Here is a 14,116-nt window from a genome sequence, read left to right as displayed (position 1 = left end):
GTTGTTGTTGTTTTTGCCTCTTTATGATGACTCGCTGAATTTTTGTCCTAATTTGTAAGTCGCTTTGGATAAAGGCGTCTGCTAAATGACTAAATGTAATGTAATGTAATGGATAAGTTTTATGTCAACTAATCATAAGCAGATAGTAAATAAAGAGAGAATGAGATGACAAAGGAGGAGGAAGACTGAAGGAAAGATAGATCTGGTCCCAGTGTTAGATTGTGGCTTACTTGCTTGCCGGATAAAATATGCAGTGTTTTCCTAATAACAATTTTTAGGTTTGCTTTGAAGAGCGGAAAATCACATTTTCATCCCAAAACATAATAATGGAGGGCACTTGAGAAGAACCTTCAAACCTTGTTTATTTGTGAGTCAATGTTTGTTTGTGTATTTCTACAGATGGGACGATGGGAAAACCACACATTGAAGTTGAAGTTTCCAGTGTGGCCGCGCTATAATTCGTTCGGGGACGCGGACGCTGATGAGAACCACTTGAGCATTGTGACTCTAGAGGAAAGACCCTTTGTTATAGTGGATGATGTGGACATTCTTACTGGCACATGTATGCGTAACTCTGTACCTTGCAGGAAACACATTAAAGAGTAAGTTATTTTTTTATTTAACTTTAAAGAACAACTTTAGCAGATAATACCAGTTTTGAATAAACCAATTGGTTCCGCAGGCATTATACATCCTGTCTTAACCTTCAGCATGAGAGCTTTCTTTTACTGGGGAATAGTGGAATAATTGTGTTGTCTCTAATGTGGTTATGAACTTTTTAGTGTGTTATATTTAGAACTTATTAGATTGAGCTCTCTTCAATCTTTCTCAGTATCAGCTGTGTTTCTAAATCTCTGTGCCTGTATATGCTGCAGTAATGTCACGGACGGCACCTATGTCAAGAAGTGCTGCAAGGGATTTTGTATAGACATCCTGAAGAAGATTGCCAGAAATGTAAAGTTCACCTATGATCTTTACCTGGTCTCAAATGGCAAACATGGCAAGAAGATCAATAATGTTTGGAACGGCATGGTGGGGGAGGTTAGTCGCTCTAAAAAACCTAACGAGCAGGTCTATCTATCTATCCATCTATCTATCCATCTATCTATCCATCTATCTATCTATCTATCTATCTATCTATCTATCTATCTATCTATCTATCTATCTATCTATCTATCTATCGTTCTATCGTTCTATCGTTCTATCTATCATTCTATTTATCTCTATCTATCTATCTATCTATCTATCTACCGTTCTATTTATCTCTATCTATCTATCTATCTATCTATCTATCTATCTATCTATCTATCTATCTACCATTCTATTTATCTCTATCTATCTATCTATCTATCTATCTATCTATCTATCTATCTATCTATCTATCTATCTATCTATCTATCTATCTATCTATCTACCATTCTATTTATATCTATCTATCTATCTATCTATCTATCTATCTATCTATCTATCTATCTATCTATCTATCTATCTATCTATCTATCTATCTATCTATCTATCTATCTATCTACCGTTCTATCTATCTATCTATCTATCTATCTATCTATCTACCGTTCTATTTATCTCTATCTATCTATCTATCTATCTATCTATCTATCTATCTATCTATCTATCTATCTATCTATCTACCATTCTATTTATATCTATCTATCTATCTATCTATCTATCTATCTATCTATCTATCTATCTACCGTTCTATCTATCTATCTATCTATCTATCTATCTACCGTTCTATTTATCTCTATCTATCTATCTATCTATCTATCTATTGTTGTATCGTTCTATCTATCTATTGTTGTATTGTTCTAGCTACTGTTCTATTTGTCTATCTATCGTTCTATTTGTTTCTATCTATCTATCTGGGGGAGGTTAGTCGCTTTAAAAGACCTAATGAGCGAATCTATCTATCTGTTGTTCTATCGTTCTTAGGGCTGGGCATCGTTCAGAATTTTTCGATCCGGTGCCAATTTCGATACCTCAGTTTCGATACCGATTCCTAACGATACTTTTTTCGATACCATATGTTTTAAAATTAATTTCAACATCAACAAAAATACATTAAACACAAAGCTTTTATTTTCCACCTTAATTGTGAATCAAAACAGTTATCAAAATAAAATAAAAAATCTGGTAAAACTACTCACTTAGCATGTCCACAAAACGTATATTTTTCTCTCCGTTTTGGCCTTCCGTCCACACGGAGACGGCGTTTTTATTAATGAAAATGAAGCTTTTTTGAAAACGCACTCCATAGTGGATACATTTGAAAACGCGGCAATACATGAGAGCAGTTGCGTTTTAGACCAAACATACGGTGACTGCGTGCGACCTGGACCGCATCAGTGAATGGTGAGATATTTTACTAAATAAAATTATCCTGTCAGACGAATTGCGCGATAACTTCATTATTTATTTTTCCATCTGAATCATATCAGTGATCTTTGGTGGGGATTAACACATGCGCAGTAAGGTGAATTAAGCGTTTTCAGGCGTTTCTCAAAAGTTTCTCATCCACACTGAAACGTCCGAAAACGCCTGAAAACGCTAGTGTGGACGGAGAGCGTTTATAAACGAAAACGCCGTTTTCAAATGTATCCGGATTAATGTAGACATAGCCTAACATTAATAAAATGACTGCCTGTCAGTCAGTCATCAGGGGAGAGAAAACACCATTGTGGCTGCTTGTTTAGTAAGAGGAAGTGTAACGTCAACAGCACCGCGACCGCTTTCTGCTCGCCATTAAATTAATATCATATCGCAGCAAACGCTGTCTGCGTGAAGTTTTAAAAAACTGTTACCACACTTGAGACCAACCGTGACTCTCTGTGACTTCAGCAAAACTGCAAACAGTTTAATCCGTCCGCACCTCTCCGTGTGTGTGTGGGTCGGAGCTCCGCTCTTTGTCAATATGCAGAGAGGACAGATAAGCTTGCGCTTACGCGCTCAGATGGAACCGAAATTTGGCACCGAAAGATAAAGAATTTTTCGATACTCATAGAATTGGAGTATTTTTTTCGATACCATAAAAGTATCGAAGTTCGGTACCCAGCCCTAATCGTTCTATTTGTCTATATAACGGTTATTGTATCTATCTATTGTTCTATCTATCGTTCTACCTATTGGTCTATCTATTATATATCCATCTGTCTAGCAGTCATTCTATCGTTCAGTCTATCAATCATTCTATCAATCTGTCTGTCTATCTATCGATCTGTATATTGGTCTGTCTATCATCTTTTTATGGTATCCATCCATCCATCCATCCATCCATCCATCCATCCATCCATCCATCCATCCATCCATCCATCCATCCATCCATCCATCCATCCATCCATCCATCCATCCATCCATCCATCCATCCATCCATCCATCCATCCATCCATCCATCCATCCATCCATCCATCCATCCATCCATCCATCCATCCATCCATCCATCCATCCATCCATCCATCCATCCATCCATCCATCCATCCATCCATCCATCCACTTTTGTGTATTTCTGTTTCATTCAGTGTGATTTCTTTTTCTTGAGGTGTTTTCTTTTCCCTGCTCTGTAGGTATACAATAAAAAGGCGATAATGGCCGTGGGCTCATTGACCATAAATGAAGAGCGGTCAGAGGTCATAGACTTCTCTGTCCCATTTGTCGAGACAGGCATCAGCGTGATGGTGTCACGTAGCAATGGAACAGTGTCGCCCTCTGCGTTTCTAGGTATTAGATTAAATTATATCTTTGAAATCCCTCTGGAATCAGTGTTTTTCTTATCTCTGCCTTCCCCCATGCATTTTCTCAATTCTCTCTCCTCCCTCAGAACCCTTCAGTGCTTCAGTGTGGGTTATGATGTTTGTCATGTTACTCATCGTCACAGCAATCGCTGTTTTCCTCTTTGAATTCATCAGTCCGCTCGGTTTCAATAGAAACCTGGCGCAGGGCAAAGGTATGATACACAACATCAACCATATACAGTCAAAAACCGTCTGCTATAAGATGATCTAAAACAGACAGGATGCTTGATTAAAATGTAAAAATCTGAACATTAAGCATTTAAACAATTAGCACCTTGAGTACCTGTAGAACCGCGATTCTCTTGTAACTTGCTACTCACTCCACACACTACTTTCCCTCTTTCTGTTATACATTTCTAAAGACCCTCATGGACCCTCCTTCACCATTGGTAAAGCAGTCTGGCTGCTGTGGGGTCTGGTGTTCAACAACTCTGTCCCAGTACAGAACCCCAGGGGCACTACCAGTAAATTTATTGTATCCGTATGGGCCTTTTTCGCTGTGATCTTCCTGGCCAGCTACACTGCCAACTTGGCTGCCTTTATGATCCAAGAGGAATTTGTGGACCAAGTCACAGGCCTCAGTGACAGAAAGGTAATTTTTTGTGTCTTTAAATATAGTAAGCTGTCTTACTCTCTACTGCTTCTCTAACCTATATACATATGTATACCTAAAAACTAAAATATGTGACTGGGTTATTCTGTCTGACACATCATTGTTCTAAAGTTTGGGGTCATTTACATTTTGTAAAGTTTTTGAATATTTGTATATATTTTTTTATATTATTAGTGTTTTCTTCTTTGATATATTTACCCATGTCGGTAACACTTTATAAGAACTGCACTCTATGAATCATTAGTTAAGCATTAGTAAACAGTTAATTCATAATTTCTAAAGCATTAATATACATTAATAAGCAGTTTATAAATACAGCTATAAATGCTTTATTCTTGATTTATAAGCATATCTATATTGTGTTTAATAATTGTATTTTCATACTTTATTAATGATCAATTTCTAAATGAAATATTGCATTATTTACAAACCAGTTATTTAGGAGTTGTCAGAGGTTCATAAGATCACTTAGAAAGTGTAAGTAAATATTCCTATTAATAAATTATTTAAATGTACATTCATACATCTTAAATATTTCTATGTTCTGTATCACTGTTGAGTTTTGTTTCCTTTTTCTGTTTAGAAGTGTGTAACTGAGCCTTTAAATTTCCTTTATATGTTTATCAAGAATAAAGAATTTATTGCATTATTTATAAACTGCTTATTAATGTCTATTAATGCTTTATAAATGACGAATTAACTGTTTACTAATGCTTAACTAACGATTAACAGCGTGCAGTTATTATAAAATGTTACCATCACTGTAATATGCTGATTTGGTGCTCAAGAAACATTTCTTATTAATAATTTTGAAAAAAGTTGTGCTGCTTAATATTTTTGTGGAAAGCGTGATACATTTTTTTTACGATTCTTTGATGAAAGTTATTTATAGGTTTTTTTGTAACATTATAATTGTCCTTTTAGTAACACTTATCAATTGAATGTGTCTTTGCATAATAAAAGTATACATACATTCTTTATAAACATAGATTTTACTGACCCCCAACTTTTGAACTATACACATTTATAAACAACATCTTTGGCTCTGTCAGCCATCTTGCCTATGATTTGTTGCTTAGCTCATCACAAATCCGTTGTGAGATTACCTTATCCATTGAGTGCATGCTTAAAATTCCCCGTAAAAAAGTAAAAATATACATTTGGTGATATAGGAAGCTATTTCTACATTAAAACATTTTTTTGGTGTAACCTAATGTATTCCATTTGTTTCAGTAAATAATTTCTCTGTTTTGAATAAAGCCAGTTAATTGAGATGTTACAGCATGAAGAACAGTTTTTAGGCTACCTGACAAAATATATTTTCCAGTGCAATGTCTGGTTGGCAGCTCACTAGGTTTTAAGAGAGCATCCGTATGTCATTATAAATTTACAAGATGGAGCGTCTGAACTACACCAGTTACTAGGTTTATCTCACTGGATTTATTTCTGTATTTGAGCTTGTATTGATTCTCTCCATGTATCTGTTTAAGCTGCCCTCACAGCTCTCTATGTAATTGATGTATGTCTTTCTCTTTCATAGTTTCAGAGTCCCTATTCCTATTCACCACCGTTTCGCTTTGGGACCGTGCCTAATGGGAGCACAGAGCGAAACATCAGGAAAAACTACCCAGACATGCACCAGTACATGGTGAAATACCATCAAACTGGAGTTCAGGATGCACTGGTCAGCCTCAAGACTGGGTATGGCTGGGATATGCAATTTTCTTGCATGGTCAAAAAGGTTATTTTTTGGTAGACGTAATATTTCTGTAAATGTATATAAGCCAATAATTGTGCTTTATTGGTTTATACAGTAAACTGGATGCTTTCATATATGATGCGGCTGTGCTCAACTACATGGCGGGGCGTGATGATGGCTGTAAGCTAGTAACTATTGGCAGTGGCTACATCTTTGCCACAACAGGATATGGCATTGCCCTGCAGAAAGGATCCTATTGGAAACGGCTGGTCGACCTTGCTATCCTCGGGATCATTGGAGATGGTATAAGTGTTTTTCTGCATTTCTCTCTTGTTATTTCACTTATTTCATGACCTCTGTATTAAACAATATCTCTGTTACAAACCTTAGTGAGATTCCTTGCTCTCTACAGCATTCTAAATGAAATGAAATTTCATGAATTATTTATTTAAAACACACTACATAGGAATCAAATCTGTTAACGCTCACCCAGATGCCACATAAATAGCATGAAGTGCATGATTTGGATAGATTTTAACTTAGGGCATGTTATTGACGCAATACTCTGAGGAGCACAAAACTTACATAGCACACACAAATATGTAAGGGATCATGTACAGTTAGTCGTCATTATTGCAAAATAAACCCTGTTAGGGTGATCTGATGAGTAGACAAGACATGTACTAGGTAACAGTATATCCCACATATTGTGATAGATAGATTTTTCAGTCAAGTTAATACATTTACATGAAATACTAATTAGAATTAAACAAATCACACACAGACATATGTCTCTCTCTCTCTCTCTCTCTCTCTCTCTCTATATATATATATATATATATATATATATATATATACTGTATATATAATATGATAAAAGACTATTTAAAATAAGTTGTTCACTGTGACACTGAAGACTTGAGTGATGTTGTACTGTTTTTTTAAATTATTTTAACATATATTTCACAATACTACTGTTTTACTTGATGAAGTTAATGCAGCCTTGGTGAGCATAAGAGACTTGCAAACTCCACTCAACAAAGTGAGCAAAACTACTACAGTGTAGGAGATTGATTGCCAGGAACAGCAGTCAAATATGCAAATTAGCAGTCATTAAATAATAATAAATCTTGTAGTGCTTTATCCATTAAGCGTATGCGTTGGAGATCCTGCTTTAAAATATATAGCCTTTCTGTTGGGAAGTTGCCTGAAATGCTTAAAAATGCTTCCCAGGTAAACAGCTCGCATCGTTTTTTCTATGCATAACCATTAACTGTAATTTTGTGTTGTGTATTAGGTGAGATGGAGGAGCTGGAGGCTCAGTGGCTAACTGGTATCTGTCATAATGAGAAGAATGAAGTGATGAGCAGTCAACTGGATGTGGATAATATGGCTGGTGTGTTCTATATGCTTGCGGCTGCCATGGCTCTGGCGCTAATTACTTTTGTCTGGGAGCACCTCTTCTACTGGAGGCTACGTTACTGTTTCACTGGTCTCTGTTCTGGTCGGCCAGGAATTCTCTTCACTATCAGCAGGGTATGTCACAGAAACACTACGGTAAATTAACTAGAGAGATTCCGTTGCTGAAGGCAACCATTATCTGCTCAATCTTGAAATATTAACATGTCATGGTGGCTGTTTACCACAGTCATCTTAAAGCATCATCAGAGTAGGGATTGCTGCTTATGTGCTGACAAACACATTTTTTGCTGTGAAATAAGAAAGAGCTTATATAACAGAATATAATAGCACCAGCCGCCGTCTCTGGAATAAAGTTACAGGGTGCGGTTGTTTGTCACAGCAGGATATATTACTTTATTCCATCGGTTTATAGAATTTCAGAACCCAGAAAAAATACAGAGAGACTATATTGAGAAATATTGTGCTAATATATACTTTTTGGTGTTAGCCTCCACTTATGAACTTCTTTCTGTTAACATTTCCGTCTCCATTCCTCCTATAGGGGATTTGGAGTTGCATTCACGGTGTCCATATCGAAATGAAGAAAGCTCCAGAGTTGGGCTTCAGCCCTCAGGCCAACATGTTGCACCTTCTGAAATCGGCTAAAGAGATCACCACCCTTGGAGTTACCTCACCCAAACGCCCTGTGACTAGCATTCTCCCACCTACCCAGGGCTTGCTGGAAATTATGGGCGGAGGAAAAGGCAACAACCTCACCCAGAAAAACATGCCCTATAGCAATACCAGCACCATGCTCAGCAACCGTCACAAAGAGCCACTTAACAACACTCTCTTGCCAGGGCAACGTGCCCTAAGCTTGACGGATTCTCAGCCAGGTGTTGCTGGAAATGGGGGCTCAGGAGGCGGAGGTGAGACCACACGACCTCCTGCCTCCAAGCCACGTGCTCTGTGGAAGAAGTCTGTGGAGACCCTACGGCAGAACCCAGAACCTGGGGGAAATTCCCCACCATCTGCCCCGCAGCCTACCGAGACCCTACCAATGAAGAGCCAGCGCTACCTGCCCGAAGATGCACCTGCCCGCTCGGATATGTCAGATTGCTCTGGTCGGGTGGACTTGCAGAAGCAGCACAAGTTAAAAGAAACGGTTCGAAAACGGAACCGCCTACCGCGGGACCTGAGCGACGTGGAGCTTTCAACATTGCGGAGCCAACCCAGCCAGCAGAGCAACCACAGCGCTCAGATATACTCTCAGAGCAGCCAGGGGAGTCAGATTTATACCATTGACTCCATTGACCAGGAGCATGGGCTGCACTACCCAGATATCTTCAACGACCACCGTGACACTAAGCACCGGCCACCTTCTTCCTCCGAGCAGCAGCCAATTTTGCAGCTGAACAGCAGTCTGCTCTCCCAGGCCCATGAACCAGACGTGATGCAAACCGCCGTTGCGAAGGATAAAAAATACAACACGTATGGAAAGTCCGGCGGGGCAGGGAGCATCGCCGGCGGGCCTGCTTCTACTCAGGATCCACGACAGACACACTGCCGAAGCTGCCTGTCGAAAGTGTCCAGTTACTCCGGGCTTTACACTGTACGGTCCCCTCAGTATCGCTGTGATGCCTGCCTGCACTCTGGAAACCTGTACGACATCAGCGAAGACCAGTTCCTCCATCCAGATGGACGGGGCACTGGCGGTGGAAGTGTTGACAGGTCCTTCTCTCCTTTTCTCCCCCAGCCTGATGCTTCCTTCACAGCCTATCTTCCCCAGAGTGACCAAGAGGGCGACGGTCTTATTAGTCACTACCAGAACGAGGGCGTGATCATCCGCCAGCACTCGTATGAGAACCTGCCACAGAAGAGTAATTCGCGGCGGGTGAGCCTGCAGGACAGCACGCCGTATGCCAACATGCCCTCGGCGACTTTGATCCCAGACAAGCCCCTAAAAAATCAGTCTGTGCACCTAAACCACACCCTCGGGAGTGTGGGTGTCAGTGGACTCGGGATTGGTCGTCGCAGCAAGTCGATGTATCCAGCGCGCCCGACAGAAAACCCCTTTCTCCAGACGCTTCGTGACGACCAGCGTCTAGCTCACGGCCGCAGCTCCACAGACATTTATAAGCAGCTGGTGCCGCTCACATTAGGCCAGGCTGATGGCAATATGCTCGGTGTGGGGATGGTGACCCCTGACCTCTATTACCCCGAGCATGTGATGCCTTATGTAGCCCCTCCCCCTGTCGGCACATACACTGCCCCCAGGGCAATGAGCGCTGGGGGCGCTCGGCGTATCTACAAGAGGATGCCGAGCATCGAGTCTGATGTCTGATAGAGAGAGAGGTCTGAGAGACTATGAAAAGACATGCATGGATATTTCCACCAGGATATGGCTTAACCGTGGAACTCTTGGCAGGATTGTAAGGCTTTATGACTATAAGGCAAGCAAGTTTGGAATATATTTTGTTTCCCTTCTTGGACTTAATCTGTCTGAACAGAAACCAGAGTTCAACTTTACATCAGGTCCTCCCCTCTAGTTGAGCGGCAGCTCTGTGTCTTCCAGAAAACATCAGAAATGGTGGGCAGGACGCTCTCGCGCCTTCGAGCGAAGGAAGAGCAGCGAAAGCTGCTTGGAAGTACAGGGGCAGCTCCAAAGAGTTTCCTTTTTCACGCAACATGAGCAACCAAAAAATTGAATAAATAAAACATACGTGAATATCCACATTCTGCACTTTTACACACACACACAAATACACATGCACATGAAAGAGGCACAAACAATACATGATATCGAACCACAGAAAGGACAACGTTAGGTATAATAATAGAATCTCTCTTGACCAAAAAACGAATACCACATACAATGTAATGGCATAAATGACAGGTGTGCACTTGCACACAATGACATGCTCTTAAATAAATAATTGCTTAGCAGATCCAAACCTGATTGAGTTTTTGGAAAGGTGGCAAAACATCTGTTATAAATGCGTGTACGAATGCATTTTCGGTGTAAAAGCTGCGCTGAGACACAGTCCAAAAAGACTGCTTATAGTACTAAGATTAGAATCCCAACCTGAACTGTGACAAAATGCACTACCTGAATGATTAGTCTCGAGTGTAATCTCTGAAATCAAGTACACTAGAGGATTTCAGAGAAGGAAAACACGGTGCACACAAGGCCTGTGACTCCTTTGTGTCTACACCAAGAGGAAAAAGTCAATGACCCTCCCCACCCTTGAATCTGTCCGTACCTTGCCTGCATGCAGAGCGCAAATGCAGGAAGACACTCCTCTGCTCACAGCACAACAGTGTAGTAAGTGTCAGTGTTCATTCATCTAAATTTTATCATCTTGAGCATATTTCTATAGTTGTCTAGAATATTGAGAAAAGTGGTAGACAGTTTTTACACCGTTTTATACACTGCCAAATATCTGAAAGGTGTGCAAAGTATATTTATTGTGACGGGAGGAAAGAAACGCAGGGAAGTGACAGAAAAAGAGGTATAATGTCTTTCTTGTGGTCGTAAGGGACGCCTGAGAAGGCGTAGACCATATAAAAGCCCTCACCAACTAATGATGTCAGTACAGAACCACCGAGATATTAAAAGTTCCTGTTTGCCTCAAACACACAAACACATCACTTCCTGTAGAATCCAACCACAAACTCATACTTCACAAATATTTTTGGTTGTTTTGAATTATAATGGTCGTTCCAGCGATATGCACAATATCAGGTTGCAATATTATATTTATGTATGAAATTTCCTAGTTTTAATATGTTTTATTATTAGTTCCTTTCATTTTATGAATTGTTATACACGTGGAATTAATTTATTAATGTGATTTAATTGCGTATATATTTAAAAGACAAAAGATAGCAGCATGTTAATCTTCTCTATGGTCAAACTTTTAGAATTGTTCCTTTTTGATTTTGATGTGAATGGGAGTATATGTTTACAGTGAATGTGAAAATATGGATTCATCTCAGATGTGATTTTGATTTTCATTTGAATACAAACATAAAACTGTCGTATGACCAAATGTTAACTGGATCAACTTTCTTTGCTGTGTATTCAGTAAATGCTGTGTCTGAAGCAAGTGAGGTTAACATTTCAGGGTGTATTTTAGAATTACCACACAAACACAGTTTGAAAATAATAAAGCGTATATATTGTGGCTTTAGAAAAGAAAAGCATTTTTCATAAGGTTAGTCTGTCATAATGCTACACGCTTGCCTCCAACCATTTTGGTTCTGCCGATGTATCCGGACTGGCATTCTTGTGTTTACACTCCCAAGAAATATTCAAATTAGCTGTTTGTTTTTAACCTCATTAATGTCTACGAAGTACTAGCATATTCATATTTCATATTTCATATCAGCCTCCATGGAGAAGGCCTCGCCTGTGTGCATCAACATCTCACTTGTGAACATCTGAATGTAGACAACAACATCCAGATCCAAGACACCGTGGGATATTTCAATGTCAAGAGTAGATGGGTTGTGGTTAGATTTTAGTGGTTTACACAACCAGTATGAGTTTGTATTTACAGGTAGATTTGACCATCTGAATAAATCTATTTGCACATTGAGCTGTTTTACATCATTTGCATCGCTTCCATTATGCAAATTTAGACTAATTTACGCTTGCTTGATCTACAATTGATTATATTAAAATTTAATAATAATGTGTAATAATGTTAAATTATGATAATGTTGCGTTTCATTTCTCACAAAAATTGCACTGTATTCCTACAATTCCCTTGTGGAATTTGAATTCGTGTGTTTTGGAGAATTTTGGAAAAAATTGTGTGTTAAAACCACGCGTAGACCTGAGAGTATAGAGTCAGCTTAAAACAGACATGATAGAGTGCAACATATTATTTGGTCTTATTATTCGTATTGTTTTGACATGCATTTATTTCACTGGATGAGAAAGTTTTATTTATTTTTCTATTTATTTTTTTTCCAGCAGGTTTGTTTACAGCAAGTCATTTATGTACTGAAGAAGAAAATGTTCAAGTCAAATGGTAATGGTGAGATGTAACTGCTTCCATTTCTCAAAGTTTCCCTTTAAATATATTTTTACTGTCACTTGAGTGTTTAAACCACAATTTAGGTTATTTTAAAATGACCAGTAACAGTATGTTTCATTCTTTTAGGTGAAATTTAACTATGCAAGTAAATCAAAAGATCAAACTGACAGGTTGGCAGACGAGTAGTCCCTTGCTAGTGAAGCTAAAAGGTAGTTTTTCACATATTTTGGTCAAAAGAGCATAACAATGGATTTTTGCTTTATAAAATGAAGCTTAATATGAAATTGTAGTGCATATTTTCTTTGAACTCAACTGCAGAAAACCACTGTTTTTTTTGTGTTTTTTTTGCCAAGTTAATCAGCTTACTTATAATCACTGGAAAATTGCTAATTACATTAGCACTTGTCAAATAGCAAACAGGAAATATTGTGTGCTTCTTATCCATGCTGAAAGCAGTGCCATAATGTCAGACTATTGTGAGTGGTTTCTGAATGGCATCCTGACCCAAGTCTCGGTGATAGAGTCCTGTCTGTAGACTGGCTCGGTCCCTCCTTCAATGTCAAAGGGAAACATTCGCCAAATTTATCGTCCATCCGATGAAAATTGTAAGCATGACCGGTTCCAAAAAATTATTTTCAGCTCTGCTTAATAATTCAAATGATTTGTGGTTTATCATTTGTGCAGAAATGAAAGAGACCTCTGTGAGGACCACAGTGATTCTGTGTGCAACAAAGGCGAACATATTGGTAGTATCAGTAACTAATATTTAATGCTGACGATCTGCAGCAAAATCAAATAAATATTACCAATACTGTACATATTTTGCATCTGCTATAAGCCTGGTCATGTTGTTACAGAGAAATATAGCCCATTCCATTTAAACGAAACAAAATGATGTTGATACAAGATGGGCTTTTGGCAGATCTTTCAAAACAACTTTGCATTGGATTTTATTATTTTTTTTCTGTAATGTGTAGTTGCCAAAAGACCCTGACAAATCTGGCATCTCATAGGCACAACAGTTGGCTCAGAGAAGTAAGAAATGCTCTGAATCCAGCACTAGTTTTGCTAATACTAGTATATAAATTCATATATATAAACGAGTCAGAATATTTGTGCAAGGTAAACGATATAGTTAGTTAGGCTGATGCACTGCACTGTAGTGTGTGTGTGTGTGTGTGTGTGTGTGTGTGTGTGTGTGTGTGTGTGTGTGTGTGTGTGTGTGTGTGTGTGTGTGTGTGTGTGTGTGTGTGTGTGTGTGTGTGTGTGTGTGTGTGTGTGTGTACTTGAACAACTATCTTTGTGAGGACCAGTTTGAGATTTAGACCATTGGAGTGAGGACATTTTGGCCGGTCCTCACTTTCTGAGACCCCTTTAAAGGCCTGTTTGAGGGTCAAGACTTGGTTTTAGGGATAAGGTTATAATTAGGTTAAGGGTCGGTTTAGGGTTCGGGTTAGGCACTTAGTTGTGATGGGTAAGGTTAGGGTAAGCGTCTAGAGATTGCATTGTGTCAATGAATGTCCTCATAAAGATAGATGTACAAGTGTGTGTGTGT

General features: G+C 38.9%; 1 protein-coding gene across 7 annotated transcripts in view; it reads left to right on the top strand.

The window, feature by feature from the left end:
• grin2ab (glutamate receptor, ionotropic, N-methyl D-aspartate 2A, b) overlaps window positions 1-14,116 on the top strand; it is a 108,854-nt gene that overhangs the window by 93,770 nt on the left and 968 nt on the right. For 3 of the 7 annotated variants that reach the window (XM_082164617.1, XM_082164616.1, XM_082164615.1), the window contains exons 6-14: window positions 400-602; window positions 876-1,041; window positions 3,576-3,729; window positions 3,830-3,955; window positions 4,166-4,395; window positions 5,957-6,117; window positions 6,231-6,418; window positions 7,413-7,651; window positions 8,079-13,691. In XM_082164617.1, the coding sequence (XP_082020743.1) occupies window positions 400-602; window positions 876-1,041; window positions 3,576-3,729; window positions 3,830-3,955; window positions 4,166-4,395; window positions 5,957-6,117; window positions 6,231-6,418; window positions 7,413-7,651; window positions 8,079-9,860 (3,249 nt within the window). In that variant the 3' untranslated portion in view covers window positions 9,861-13,691. Of the gene's footprint in view, window positions 1-399; window positions 603-875; window positions 1,042-3,575; window positions 3,730-3,829; window positions 3,956-4,165; window positions 4,396-5,956; window positions 6,118-6,230; window positions 6,419-7,412; window positions 7,652-8,078; window positions 13,692-14,116 lie in introns of those variants that run through there. The other 4 variants (XR_014204534.1, XR_014204537.1, XR_014204535.1 and 1 more) reach the window with 4 other exon arrangements.

The sequence above is a fragment of the Leuciscus leuciscus genome, assembly GCF_965113295.1.
Source record: "Leuciscus leuciscus genome assembly, chromosome: 3".
NCBI classification, from domain to species: domain Eukaryota; kingdom Metazoa; phylum Chordata; class Actinopteri; order Cypriniformes; family Leuciscidae; genus Leuciscus; species Leuciscus leuciscus.
Note: the sequence above shows the minus strand (reverse complement) of the source record. Positions and strands in the feature narration are given on the sequence as shown.